This window comes from Hyaena hyaena, unplaced genomic scaffold (assembly GCF_003009895.1).
Source record: "Hyaena hyaena isolate Hyena2069 unplaced genomic scaffold, ASM300989v1 scaffold_29, whole genome shotgun sequence".
NCBI classification, from domain to species: Eukaryota; Metazoa; Chordata; class Mammalia; order Carnivora; family Hyaenidae; genus Hyaena; species Hyaena hyaena.
Genome location: NW_024080661.1, coordinates 3,499,651 through 3,512,313, shown reverse-complemented (window position 1 = coordinate 3,512,313; position 12,663 = coordinate 3,499,651). Strand labels below are relative to the sequence as shown.

The 12,663-nt window shown below is 56.0% G+C and overlaps 1 protein-coding gene across 2 annotated transcripts; it reads left to right on the top strand.

The window, feature by feature from the left end:
* The first annotated feature begins 389 nt into the window (after positions 1-389).
* On the top strand, positions 390-11,968 carry PHB (prohibitin). 2 transcript variants are annotated; one of them, XM_039227926.1, is made up of 7 exons: positions 390-457; positions 2,003-2,117; positions 3,436-3,597; positions 6,567-6,709; positions 6,869-6,985; positions 9,557-9,652; positions 10,929-11,968. In XM_039227926.1, exons 2-7 carry the CDS (start codon positions 2,030-2,032, stop codon positions 11,139-11,141), a joined length of 819 nt encoding a protein of 272 aa, XP_039083857.1. In that variant the 5' UTR covers positions 390-457; positions 2,003-2,029; the 3' UTR covers positions 11,142-11,968. The 2 variants fall into 2 exon arrangements, with proteins under 2 accessions (XP_039083857.1, XP_039083858.1); XM_039227927.1 differs by lacking the exon at positions 390-457 and adding an exon at positions 519-614.
* Positions 11,969-12,663: the final 695 nt, after the last annotated feature.

Genomic DNA, 12,663 nt, shown 5'->3' with positions numbered 1-12,663 from the left:
TTTCTCCAAGGTGCTCACCCGTCCGCCTTCACCAGCTGTAAACTTGCCCCAGCCCATCCCTGCCACCAGCCGTACGCCCAGCCACTCTTCCCGAGGCCCTAGGGCCCATCTTCTGGCAGGACTTAGCATTGGTTCTGGACAGGCACGTGCGTGTATCCCCCGCAAGAAACTACAGCCCCCAAAAGGCTTTTCGACAACCACTCCGTGTTTACCACCAAAGAGGAAAGGCTTTTCAGCGCGGGCCAGACGCTGCATGGCCTTTTGGGAATTGTAGTCCATTTGGGAAGAGCCGGGGGACCGAGGGTAAGGCGGAAAGCCACCCTTCCCAGAATGCACATCGCTCCCCCACCAATCGGAGGCCTGGATCTTGGAAGGGGGCGGGGAAGAGAAGGAGCTGCGCGGCGCATGCGTGGTGCGTGTGGCTGGGGAATTCATGTGGAGGTCAGAGTGGAAGCAGGTGAGCGTGCAGGGAAGTGGCTCGAGCTGCGATCTGGGCGTCCTGCCGCATTCTCATTCACAATTTGGGCGGGCGGGGTGCGCGCATGGGTCCGCCTCGTGTTGGAGGGGAGAGGGAGTGACCCCGGGACGAGCTGGGGTTGCGTCGAGTGAGGAAGGTGTGTATGGGGGCGGGGTGAGGAATAATCCAGAAGCTATATTAGAAATGGAAAGGCTGAGGGGTCGAGACTGGGTGTCTTGGGCTCGGGAAAGGGAAATAGAAATGCGCGGGGAGTGATCCAGGAAGACTCAGGAGTTGAGGTCTTGGAGGGCGGGAGGGAGGATTTGAATCCGAAGTGGACGACGACCCTGGGGCGGAGCATTAAAAAGTTAAGTGCGGGGCCAGGGGTGGGGGTGGGGGGACGCCTGGGTGGCTCATACCGTTGGGTGTCCGACTTCAGCTCAGGTCATGATCTTGGGGTTCGTGGTTTCGAGCCCCGCACGGGCTCTGTGCTGTTAGCCCAGATCCTGGAGCCTGCTCTTGATTCTGTGTCTTCCTCTCTGCCCCTCCCCCCTCAAATAAATAAACATTAACAAGAAATTAAAAAAAAAAAAGTTAAGTGCAGGAGTAGATTCCAGTTAGGTCAGTCCTGCTCCCGCCCACCGCGCCTCAGCTCCGCCCTCCCGCTTCTTCCCGGGTTCTCCCTTGCCGGGCAGCCACGGAGAGCCTTCAGTTATCTTGGTCCCAGAATGTTCCCCACCTCCTGCTTCCATAACAGGTCATTCCTAATATCTGATGAGGCAAAGCAGTATGGTGAGGAGTTAGGCTGTGCGGGCTAGAATCAGACCGCCGGGTTCTAATCCTGGTTCCACCGCTTAGATATCTGCGGGATCTTAGGCTTCTCCTGTAACCTTGCTGTGTGCCTCAGTTTCCTCATCTGTAATAACCTACCTCATAGGGGTTGGTGTGAGGATTAAATAGGTGCCGTTAGGAGACTGCCTCCTGGTATAAAAGCTAGCTGTTGGCATCACCTTTTGCTGTTGGAATCACCACGGAGATCATGACCTGAGCTGAAGTTGGGCACTTAACTGACTGAGCCACCCAGGCGCCCCGAAAAACATTTTTAAAGCAGAAGAATGGATACTGCCCTTTTCCAAGCTCTGGAGTTATTTATTAAGTGTCAGTGCGTGATTTGTAGAGCTCTCAAGAGTGGGGGACTAACGCGGCACCTGGGTGGCTCAGTCGATTGAGCTTCCGACTTTGGCTCAGGCCATGATCTCACAGTTCGTGGGTTCGAGCCCCGTGTCGGGCTCTGTGCTGACAGCTAGCTCAGCCTGGAGCCTGCTTCAGATTCTGTATCTCCCTCTCTCTCTGACTCTCCCCTGCTCACACTGTCCCTCTCTCTCTCAGAAATAAATAAAAAACATTTAAAAAAAAGAAGAAGAAGAAAGAAAATTAAGACTGGGGGACTAAATCGCCAGCTTGAGAAGTGAATGTGGTGCCTCAGAGAAGGCTTTCCCTTAGGTTGGGGATCAAGTTGTTTTTGTTTTGCTTTTACCCCCATAGGTGTGAGTGGGTCAAGCAGGAGGAGACATGGCTGCCAAGGTGTTTGAGTCCATCGGCAAGTTCGGCCTGGCCTTGGCTGTGGCGGGAGGAGTGGTGAACTCTGCCTTGTATAACGGTGAGGCACTTGGGGAGGGGGCGGCCACCCTTTGCCCGGAGGATCCCCATGGGTCTGCACAGCCCGTGTGACGCTCCTGGTGGCGGCTCTTGGCTCTGAATATGTTTGTGACCAAGGGGGCTCACCTGCCCCCACCCCACTCCACAGGGTGGCCTTGTCAGTAGAGCCTCTGCCCGTGGGGCCACAGGTTCTCTCCGAGCCTTTATTCACAGTGAACCTCCCGGACTACGTGCTGGTTAGATGTTTCCGGTCACTCTTTTGAGTTTGATGCAACGCAGCAGAATGTCAAGGCCTCGCTGGCTAGCTGAAAGGGAAGGCTCATTTGTCCCCTTCCACCTCTGTGTGGAGTAACTCAGCAAGGGCTCTAGACCTTTGGTGACCTTGTCTGGAGCCCAGATCTCTTGCTCTGTGGCAGTTGGGTCATTCCAGACAGAATACCTTTGGGGTGCATCGCCCAGCTTTTAACAGCGTGACAGGGGCTTACACCAGCACTCCGTCTGCTTTCCTGTGTGACCTTAGGGGCGCCGTCTCCCCCTCCCCGGCCTCAGCTTCCCCCTTGGTCGAGCAATAGGATGAAACTGGTTGATGTCTAAGACTCCCTCCAGCTCCGCCATTCTCTGGCTTTCATGACTGGAAAGCAGCGACAGATTGGTCCGCCTCGGGGGTGACTGTCAAGAGGAGGGTTTCAGCTTTCAGAGTAAAGATCTGGGGAGCAACTCTGAAGTCTCCTAAGGCAGAGACACGGAGCAGCTGACGAGCAGAGCTTACCTGTTTCAAGTGGCAGAGCTTTATTCTCTGATCTTGGGAGCACGAGACAGGAATTGAGTCACTGATTTCTCTCTGAGTCAAAAGGACAGCTCTAGAAATCCTTAAAGCCTGGGAGACACCATGCTCTTGGAAAGAGTGGGGCCTTCCAAATTTTAGGGTTTCCGCAGCTAGGTTAGGATGCTGCTTGCGGGGACACGGGCTTCAGTTGGAACCAGGGTGGGACGTGGGAATGGTGAAGCCCTTGGTGAGTTTTGGGAGGTGACTTCCTGGAAATGTGTCGAAGGGTGGGGTGGTTCATCAGAAAATCAGCAGCTAGTCATTTCGGGGAGAAAGGACCCCGAGGAATAGATCCTATTACTGGAGTCTTAGGGAAGGGATTGCTGAGTTCTGGAGCTCTGTAGAAGCCTCTAGAGACAGAAGAGTGGGAAGACGGAGCCAGGAGAGGGGAGACTTAGTAAATAGCAGAAGGCACCAAGGATCTTTCAGAGGTAGCCTTTTTGGTTCAAAGGTGAAGGGGGTTTTATGACTTGTCCTTCTCCTTCGTTCCTAGTGGATGCCGGGCACCGAGCTGTCATCTTTGACCGGTTCCGTGGGGTGCAAGACATCGTGGTAGGAGAGGGGACCCATTTCCTCATCCCTTGGGTACAGAAACCCATCATCTTCGATTGCCGCTCTCGACCACGTAACGTGCCGGTTATCACTGGCAGCAAAGGTGAGTCTTGCCTGTGGGTCACGTAAAGTAGCGTGTGTTGGGCTCACCATGGGATCCGGAAGAGGCTGGCCCTCCCCCAACAACTCCTCGTACGTTATTCCTGGAGAGCTCTAACACGGATTCGCGGAAATACGTACCTAATGTCCGCACACAGCTGTATAGTTCTAGGGGAATACACAGAGAGCGATTTCAAGAGTTATGTAGCGCTCCGATCTTAAAGAATCCCGGAAGTGCCTCTGCTCTGTCAGTCAACCCTTACGGTCTGTTCTTGTAACCCCGGGGTGACTGTGTAAACCAGCCTCCAGCCACCCCGTGTGCCTTCGCGGCCGACTTACCCTTTGCCGCCTTCTCCAAGGCCTCTGTCTCCAGCAGGGCTGGCCTCACCCTCTTCCCTCACAGGCTGGGGCTGAGTCCCTGAGGGTAGTCAGTCCCCTGGGGTCTGACATGCCTCTATGTTTCTGGTGAGCCCCAAACATATTGCCATCGCTGTTCCCCCGCCATCCTACACAGAGTGGGGCGCCCAGGCAGTCATTGGGGCGGCAGGTGCTAGCCCAGCGGTGACATTTCTGCACAGCAAGAGGCGAGGGTCGTATGGCTGTTGGGGTTATGATCTCGGGAGCACTGAGGCCTTTGGTGCTACTCCCCGGCAGGCGTGTGCTTCCTGTGACCCTGCCGGGTGCTGTGCCGGGTCGCGGGGCAGAGGGCGGTTCCAAGATGACTGAAGCGGGGGACCTCTGGGAGTTCAGTCTCGCTCAGGACGTAGACACGTGGACAGGCAGTTACGGTAGGTGTGGGGTGGAGGCGAGCAGAGGAGAGAACACCTCACCTGCACAGGAGGCTGGCCAGGCTCCTGGGAGGAACTTAGTTTGAGCCAGGACTTCAGCGAGAGACCTGTGTGATGCACAGGAGGGGGCAGGTAGATTGGCATGTCGCAGCCTGGCCCGTAGCTCCCGGCTCCAGGGTCTGGCTTGCTCCTTACAGAAGAGGAGATCAAAGTGGGGTGGGGTTTAATCGAGAAACATAAAAAGTTTTTTTTTAATTTTTTAATGTTTCATTTATTTTTGAGAGCAAGAAAGACAGAATGAGGGAGGGAGGGGCAGAGAGAGAACGAGACACAGAATCAGAAGCAGGCTTCAGGCTCCGAGCTGTCAGCACAGAGCCTGACGCGGAGCTCAAACTCACAGACTGTGAGATCATGACCTGAACCGAAGTCGGACTCTCAACCGACTGAGCCACCCAGGCGCCCCAACTAAAAATTTTTAACTTAAAGGCGTAGCTCTAAACTTCCCACTGCTTTGGGATTGCTTTCTCTACTGTTTCTCACCTGTGGTAAGGATGCATTACTTCCCTGTCTCCAGAACCATCAATGGGAACTTCCGAAGATCAGCAGCCAAGTATGCATGCATTTCCCGCTTCCCTGGGTGTCTCTCTGGTTCAGAACCTTTTTGTGCGTCCCTGTCATTGATGACTGCAAACACACTGGCCGCGCGTTAGCCTCGGGCAGGCCTGTGCTGTCAGGGGAAGTTGTCATTAATGTCATGCGCCCTCTTCCCCGTCCCCCTCCTTTGCCTGGATCAGGTAATGAGAAGCGCGCTCCAGATGAGCCCGATAACCCCTTACATCTGTCGCTGTTCTATCTAAGTTTCTCCTCCACCTTCCCCTGGCGTTCCTGGAAGGCAGATGAAATCACCCCCATTCTTACAGACAAGGAGATAAGCTGAGATCGGCTGAGGCGTAGGTCACACGGTTAGTAAACAGGCCTTGGGACTGCCTGGCGGCCCGGCCAGAGCACACCGTTCCCGCTGGACCCACGGCCACCTCTGCAGGGCGGATTCCTGAGCGGGGCCTTGGAAAGGCTTCACGCTAAAATGCTTGGCATTGGCCTGTGTTCTTAAAACATGCCCTGTTCCGAAATACAAATCAAAACCACACTGAGATACCACCTCACGCCAGTCAGAGTGGCTAAATGAGCAAACCAGAGAACACTAGATGCTGGTGAGGGTGTGGAGAAACGGGCACCCTCCTACACTGTTGGTGGGAATGTAAACTGGCACAGCCCCTCTGGAAAACTGTGGAGGTTCCTCAAAAAACTAACACTAGAACTCCCCTATGACCCACCAATAGCACTGCTAGGAGTTTACCCAAGGGATACAGGAGTGCTGAGGCATAGGGACACATGTACCCCAATGTTCACAGCAGCACTCTCCACAATAGCTAAAACATGGAAAGAGCCTAAGTGTCCATCAGCAGACGAATGGATCAAGAAGATGTGGTTTATCTATACCATGGAATACTACATGGCAATGAGAAACAATGAAATCTGGCCATGTGTAGCAACATGGATGGACCTTGAGGGTGTTATGCTGAGCGAAATAAGTCAGGCAGAGAAGGACAAATATCATATGTTTGCACGTATAGGAGGATTAGGAGGAACTTGACGGAGGAACAAGGGGGAGAAGAAGGGCGGAAATGGTGGGGGAAAGGGAGGCAAACCATGAGAGACCCTTGAATGCTGAGAAAAACTGAGGACTGATGGATGTGGGGGGGAGGAGGGATGGGCATGGAGGAGGGCACTTGTGGGGATGAGCACTGAGTGTTACGTGGAAACTAATTTGACAATAAACTATTTGTAAAAAAAAAAAAAAAATGCACAATATTAAAAAAAAAAAAACCATGCCCTGTTCCCCGCGTCTCCCACGGTGCCCGTTAGACACGAACTCTGACATGCTTATGCCAGAGGACATCGAGGACGTGCTGAAGAGCTGTCCTCCTCCCGGGGACCTTTAAGAATTCCTGACTCCGGGGCTCTGCTGGCTCCTGTGACAAGGAAGCTGTGCACAGGGGCTCCTGGCCTCTAGGGTTTTAAAATCAGCAACTTTACTTACAGATTGTAGTGTGGCTGGGGTGGGAGGGGTCGAAGGCCACCGTGGTTTTTCTCTTTAACTCCAGCCTTTGTCCCCTCTCCTAAGACCTACAGAATGTCAACATCACCCTGCGCATCCTCTTCCGGCCAGTTGCCAGCCAGCTTCCCCGCATCTTCACCAGCATCGGGGAGGACTATGACGAGCGGGTGCTCCCGTCCATCACGACGGAGATCCTCAAGTCCGTGGTGGTGAGTGACAGGGCCGCGGCCCGGAGTGTGGTCCCCGAGAGAGAGAAACGGGCGGTGGGAGGGCGGGGGGTGCGGCCCGTTGTCGTCGCCCTGCTCCCCTCTCTGCTCCCTCCCCATCGTCCTGACCGGCCCTCTGGCCTTCCCCACCCCCGGCACCAGGCTCGCTTTGATGCTGGAGAACTGATCACGCAGAGGGAGCTGGTCTCCAGGCAGGTGAGCGATGACCTCACGGAGCGAGCAGCAACCTTCGGGCTCATCCTGGATGATGTGTCCTTGGTAAGATGGCTGCGGGGGGAGGGGCTGCCTTTCTCATTCAGGCGCTTGGCCCCGTTTCCGAGTGGACGCGGTAAGGTCCTGCCTTCCATGTGCCCAGGCAGGAGACCTGAAAACGTGGAAACTTCCTGACTGTGAGACGGTCTCCTTGGGTCTGTTTTCAGGCGAGGGTTCTTTTCCTTCCCCTCTGCTCCGCACCGTCAGCGCAGAGCCCGACGTGGGTCTGGAACCCACGAACCGTGAGATAGTGACCTGAGCCCTAGTCGGACGCTTACCCGACTGAGCCACCCAGGCGCCCCCACGCACATTTTTCTTTTGGCTTCTAGCCCTACCGGCCGGTAGGGTCCCTGACCACAAGGTTTTTCGCCTCCCCCCAACTATGAGCTTTCCCCAGAGCTCCTGAAGAAGTGATGTCTTGTTAACCCCTCTGGCTGCAGGAGGAAACTGCCAAGTGAGACTAGAGAAGGCTCAGCCAGTCATTCTCCCTTAGCGCGGACCTCCCAGCCTGACCCCTTGGGCTTTCCTAACATTTAGGGTCCGAAGCTCCGTGAGGTGAGCTCTGGGAACGCCCAGTGAAAGGGGATCGAGTGTAAATGAACGGCTCTGTTCCCCGAAGCCTGGTGTGGGGGCCAAGGGACACGTCTGAGGTGTAAGTTACCCTCTTGAGGCTGTGTAGCATGTGTATTTATATGACTCTGAGTGCCATAACTCAGACAGAAAGCAATACAGGCAGGATAGCGTTTCAGATCAAGGAGGGTGAGGGGAAGGGGTCGTGTTTCTAGATTCTCTGGGAAAAATTGTTTGGAATGATTTGCTCGGGCAGCGAGGTAGTGTTTCCTGTTCTTTTTCCTGCGTGTCACCAGGGAAAGGCGCCATTTCCAGCTCAGCATCTGTGCAGCTGTTTAAACAGCCCTGCTCTGCAGACACCCGGCACTGACCTTGGGGCGCTGTGCTCCACCTTGCATAGGTTGGGGTGGGGGGCGGCGCGGAAGGGCCTGTGGGCTCCCTCTGCTGGCGGGATGCCAGCTACAGCCTTCTGGCTCCCTTAACCCGGGCAATTCCTCCGGCTCTCCCACTCACTGTTAACCCAGACACCCTGGCTGTGAGAAAATGCTAAGTAAAAACCTAAGGAGAAGCTTGGCAGCTTGCTAGACTGTAACCACATACTCCATTCTGGGGAAATGTGGGCTGACCACAAGAAACCATATCTAAGAGGTGTGAGAAGAAAATTAGATTTCGTGGGGAATTTGCTGCCCTCACCTGGCCCTTTTAGAAAGAAGTTTTATTCCTTAATTACACATTTCATTTCTCATTTCTCAGGGCTGTATTTTCTTCCCCGGACTTTGAACACGGGTCCAGAAATGGAACAGGCAGAGTAGAACAGCTGCAGTTGAAGAGTGAGGCATGTAACAGGTTATGGAAGACAGTGGGACTAGGATTTATTCTTGAGGAGAAGTTTTGAGCTGCTTATGTTTTTCCTTTTTTTAAAAATTTTTTGAAGTCTTTATTATTGAGAGAGACCGAGTGTGAGTGGGGTGGGGGGAACTGAGGGAGAGGGAGGCACAGAATCCGAAGCAGGCTCCAGGCTCCGAGCTGTCTGTACAGAGCCTGACGCGGGGCTCGAACTCACAAACCACAAGTTCATGACATGAGCCAAAGTCAGACGCTCAACCAACTGGGCCACCCAGGCACCCCTGTTTTTCCTTTTTTCAAAAAACAGAGGTTGGGAAGGTGAGGAAGAGATGAAGCAAGCAGAATTTGATAGCAAAACTAATACCATTCTTCCCTTCATTTCTTCCTTTTTAATAAAAAGTGAGATAAATAAGGAAGTTGCTCTAGTCTTGCATTGAGTTGAGCTCTGTTCTCGTTTCTGCTGTCACTGCAGACCGTCGCCTCAGCCAAGTCTCAGCTGTACGTGTTCTTAGGGAAGGTCTGTGTGTCGTCCATTGTAAACCCTCACCCTAAGCAATGGCTTTACCTGCCTTCCCTCTTAAACCCTTTACCAGAAGTGCTCACACACAGGGAGCACCATGATTTGTGTCCCACCATCTCTCACCCGCTTCCCGTTTGGTGGTGGGGCTGCTGTGAGAAAGGCGGGGATGGTTAAGCCATAAGCACAGAGCCTCACGCCTTTGAATCCCTGAGAACCAGCTGCCTCCCTCACTCTCAGGGGCTCAGTTTTCCAGCTGGCCTCTCTGGGGGGCTTCAAACAGGCCATCAAAGGATGGGCCCTGGTTGGAGGTGGAGGGGTCCTAGAGCCCCCAGCCTCCCCCCACTTGGGAGGAGGTCAGTCGAGCAGGTACCTTCTGGTGGCCCAGGGCGGTTTTCTGTGTCACATCTCCACACCGAGGGCGACGGAAGGGCGTGCGGGAGCCGTTGGGGCAGCTGAGGCTTCTGGGGGAGGTGAGCTCGGTTTGGCCACGGATGTGGAGGTGGAAGGGCGTTCTGGCCTCACAGAGGCCTCCAGCTGCTAGAGCCATTCCTGGCCTCTTCCAGCGCCCGTGGGGGCCTCCCGGTGGCGCCACCGCCTGAGCAGGGACGCCGCCTCATCTCGCGCTTCCTCTCTCTCCGTAGACGCATCTGACCTTCGGGAAGGAGTTCACAGAAGCGGTGGAAGCCAAGCAGGTGGCTCAGCAGGAAGCGGAGAGGGCCAGATTTGTGGTGGAGAAGGTGAGCGTTCAGCCAGATGGTGGGGGCCGCCCTCCCCGTTCCCCCACGCTGGGCCTCCCCGTCTGCTGGGTGGCCTGCAAACTCCTCGGCTGTCATCTCCTCTTCCGGGATCATCGGAAGGGGCTTGAAGGAACCGCACTCCGTGCAATTGGTTCCAGAGCCTTTGGGGCCGGGTGGGGGAGGGGATGTGAAGTCCCGCTCCCAAATCACCGAAGGGTAATCTATCTTCCACGTCCCCGAAGATCAAAAACACGCCTCCTACAAATAGAAGATGTTTTCTCCTGGAATATTTTCAGCTTCACTGAGAAGTCATTTTTAACCGTGGTGACGCCAGTGAAAGCTGACAGCAGAAGGGATCAGATGTTGGGCCAGATGCGCTCTAGTCACTGAAGCGCTTTCGAGCACTAAGTCCGTGCAGATGGGGCAGGGTGCGCTGGGACATGATCTATTCGCTTAGCGGCCCGGTCTTCTGGCCCTGCCACAGGTGTAGTTATTTCTTGTCGTTGCCTCCCCCCACCGCCGGCTTTTCTTGGGTCCATCCCAACCCAAAGAGCCCTTAGTCCTTTGAATCAAGGTAAAGAGCGACATATTGGTGGCCAGCATTTCATTTTAGAGAACGTAAACCCCACATGGACAGGGACTTGGTTGCTTCCCCCGCTTAACCTCCAGAGCCTAGAACATGTCTAAGACCGAGCCTGGAGATTCATAGGTGCTCATTTAACATTTGCCGACACGGTACCCGCCTCCCGCGACCTCTGACAGGTCGTGTTCTGCGGATAGATGTCCGACACGGGTGAGGAGAGCCTAGGGGATCTTATCCTGTCGCCTGGCCTCCTGGTCAGGATCCAGCCTAGCTCAGGGTGGGCCCCAGGGAGCGTCCCGCGAGCCTGTCACCCCTCGCCTGCTGCTCTCTTTCATCAAACAGGTTTGTTTGATGAAAGTCCCTTTGACCCGGGGCTGGAGGGAAAGGTGAGCCTGAGGGTGGATTCTGCCCTTTTTTTCCCCTGTCCCGTCTTCCCCGGCTTGGATCTGCCGGGCTCAGAGCAAGCTGGCCGGGCTGGCTCGCTGTTGACGTCCACGGGAATTTTGAAATGAGGCAGATACTTACACGCCAACAGAAACCGAGCCCTGCAGCCCCGGGAGGTGGGCGCCGCGTCGCAGGAAAGAAAGAGGGTTGGGCGGACGTGCACTTGGAGGAGGAGGGGGAGGACGGAGAGTCCCGCCTGCCGTTCGGCGTCCTCAGGTGTCCTGGTCTCCCCCCTGCGCCCCCTCTTAGGCCGAGCAGCAGAAGAAGGCGGCCATCATCTCCGCCGAGGGTGACTCCAAGGCAGCCGAGCTGATCGCCAACTCGCTTGCCACCGCGGGCGACGGCCTCATCGAGCTGCGCAAGCTGGAGGCGGCGGAGGACATCGCCTACCAGCTCTCGCGCTCCCGGAACATCACGTACCTGCCGGCCGGCCAGTCGGTGCTCCTGCAGCTGCCCCAGTGAGGCCGCCCGGGCCGCGGCCCCGAGGCTCCCGAGCCCCGCCGTCCTCCCGCCCCTGCCCCAGAAATCACTGTGAAATTTCATGATTGGCTAAAAGTGAAGGAAATAAAGTGGAATCGCTTCAGATCTCTCATTACCAGACGAAGCTTTTTCCTTCTTCCCATTTCCACCCACTTTTTGAACCACCTCCCTCCCCCCACCCCACAAATTGCCAAGTGCCTACGCAGCCTGGGGCCCGCCGGCACCGCAGCGGGGGTTGGCAGAAGAAGGGGCTGGGGGTGCGCGGCGGTCAGCCCGGAGACACGAGGAGCCTCCAGCCTGTCCCTCGTTCAAGATGTGGGGGCGATGGCACACGCGGCTGGACCGAGAGCACAGGTGTCCGTGTTTTCTGGCAGTTTCTGCACCGATGCAGCCGAAGAGGCGCGGGGCGGGGCCCGCTCGGAAGTCCTCTCTTCTAAAGCCGATTCTCCAGAACCCCGGGGCCGGCGGAAGCAGGTGTGAGCAGTAGGGCGCGGATCGAAGAATCTGCCGCTGGGACGGTGGGTGGGCCGATTTCGCTGCCCCCCCAGGGCCCCGCCACTGGGATGGGCTTGGACAGCGAGCGAGCAGACTTCCCGTCCACCCGACCCGCCTCCCGTGTCTCAGAACACCCCACTGGGGTCCAGCCGGCCTGAACATGGCCTGCCAAGGACGTGCGTCCCGTGCTCCCAGCCCTGTCGCTCAGAGGCTGCCCTTCTAGACGACTCCGTGCCTGCGCTCGGAAGGAAACGACCTTGGGGAAAAAGCAAACACTGTCATCTGCTGTCAATAAACGACACCCAGGCCACCCAGCTCTGTCTGAAGGCTTTGTTCTGTTTGTGGGAGCTGTGGGATTAGGACAGAACGTTCTAGCCATTTGCACGTGCAGGTGTTTGCGTCCCCAGCCGGGACAGCATCTCCGGCAAGGCCGAAGGTGCTGTGGTGTGAGAGAGCACGGTGTTGTGCCAGGTTTCAGACCCAGCCGTGGCCCGACACGGGTCTCACTCGTACCGGGTCGGGTTCGGGCCACAGGAGTACAGATCAGTTCACTTTTCCTCAGTGGCCCTTGGTGCCACTGGTCCCGACTGGGAACCGTAGGCCTGCCCACCCCAGTGTCTGTTGGCAGTGCCCTCCCCCAATGGGAGGGGAGCGAACATCCCGTGGGGCGCGGGTACAGTTGCCTTCCTTGGATGCAAGTTCGAGTTCCGCGTCCGTCAGATCGCTTCGGGTCGGTTTGTCCTACTCTGTTAGAAGGGACTCAGCATTTGAGGGGGGCAGTTGGATACATTTCAGATGAAGGGGAGGGAAAGCAGACCTACCGCAGAGAAATGAACTGGTCACCCACCTGACGTCCTTTTAGGAATGAGACGGAAACAGCAGGGGCAGGGAGAGCACTCGTGTTGACCCTTGCTTTACCCGCTGCGCTCAGTTTAACCCCTGGGCTCCCCGCCTGGCCAAGGAGAGCCATGTAAGAGACTTCTCTGCAGGCTGGCCTCTGACCTGAATT

Excerpts from the sequence above, each read along its gene's own strand:
- PHB (XM_039227926.1), top strand. The coding sequence starts at position 2,030 with ATGGCTGCCAAGGTGTTTGAGTCCATCGGCAAGTTCGGCCTGGCCTTG. Across the intron at positions 3,598-6,566 it reads GGTTATCACTGGCAGCAAAG|ACCTACAGAATGTCAACATC; the intron begins GTGAGTCTTGCC and ends CCCTCTCCTAAG. Across the intron at positions 9,653-10,928 it reads CCAGATTTGTGGTGGAGAAG|GCCGAGCAGCAGAAGAAGGC; the intron begins GTGAGCGTTCAG and ends GCCCCCTCTTAG.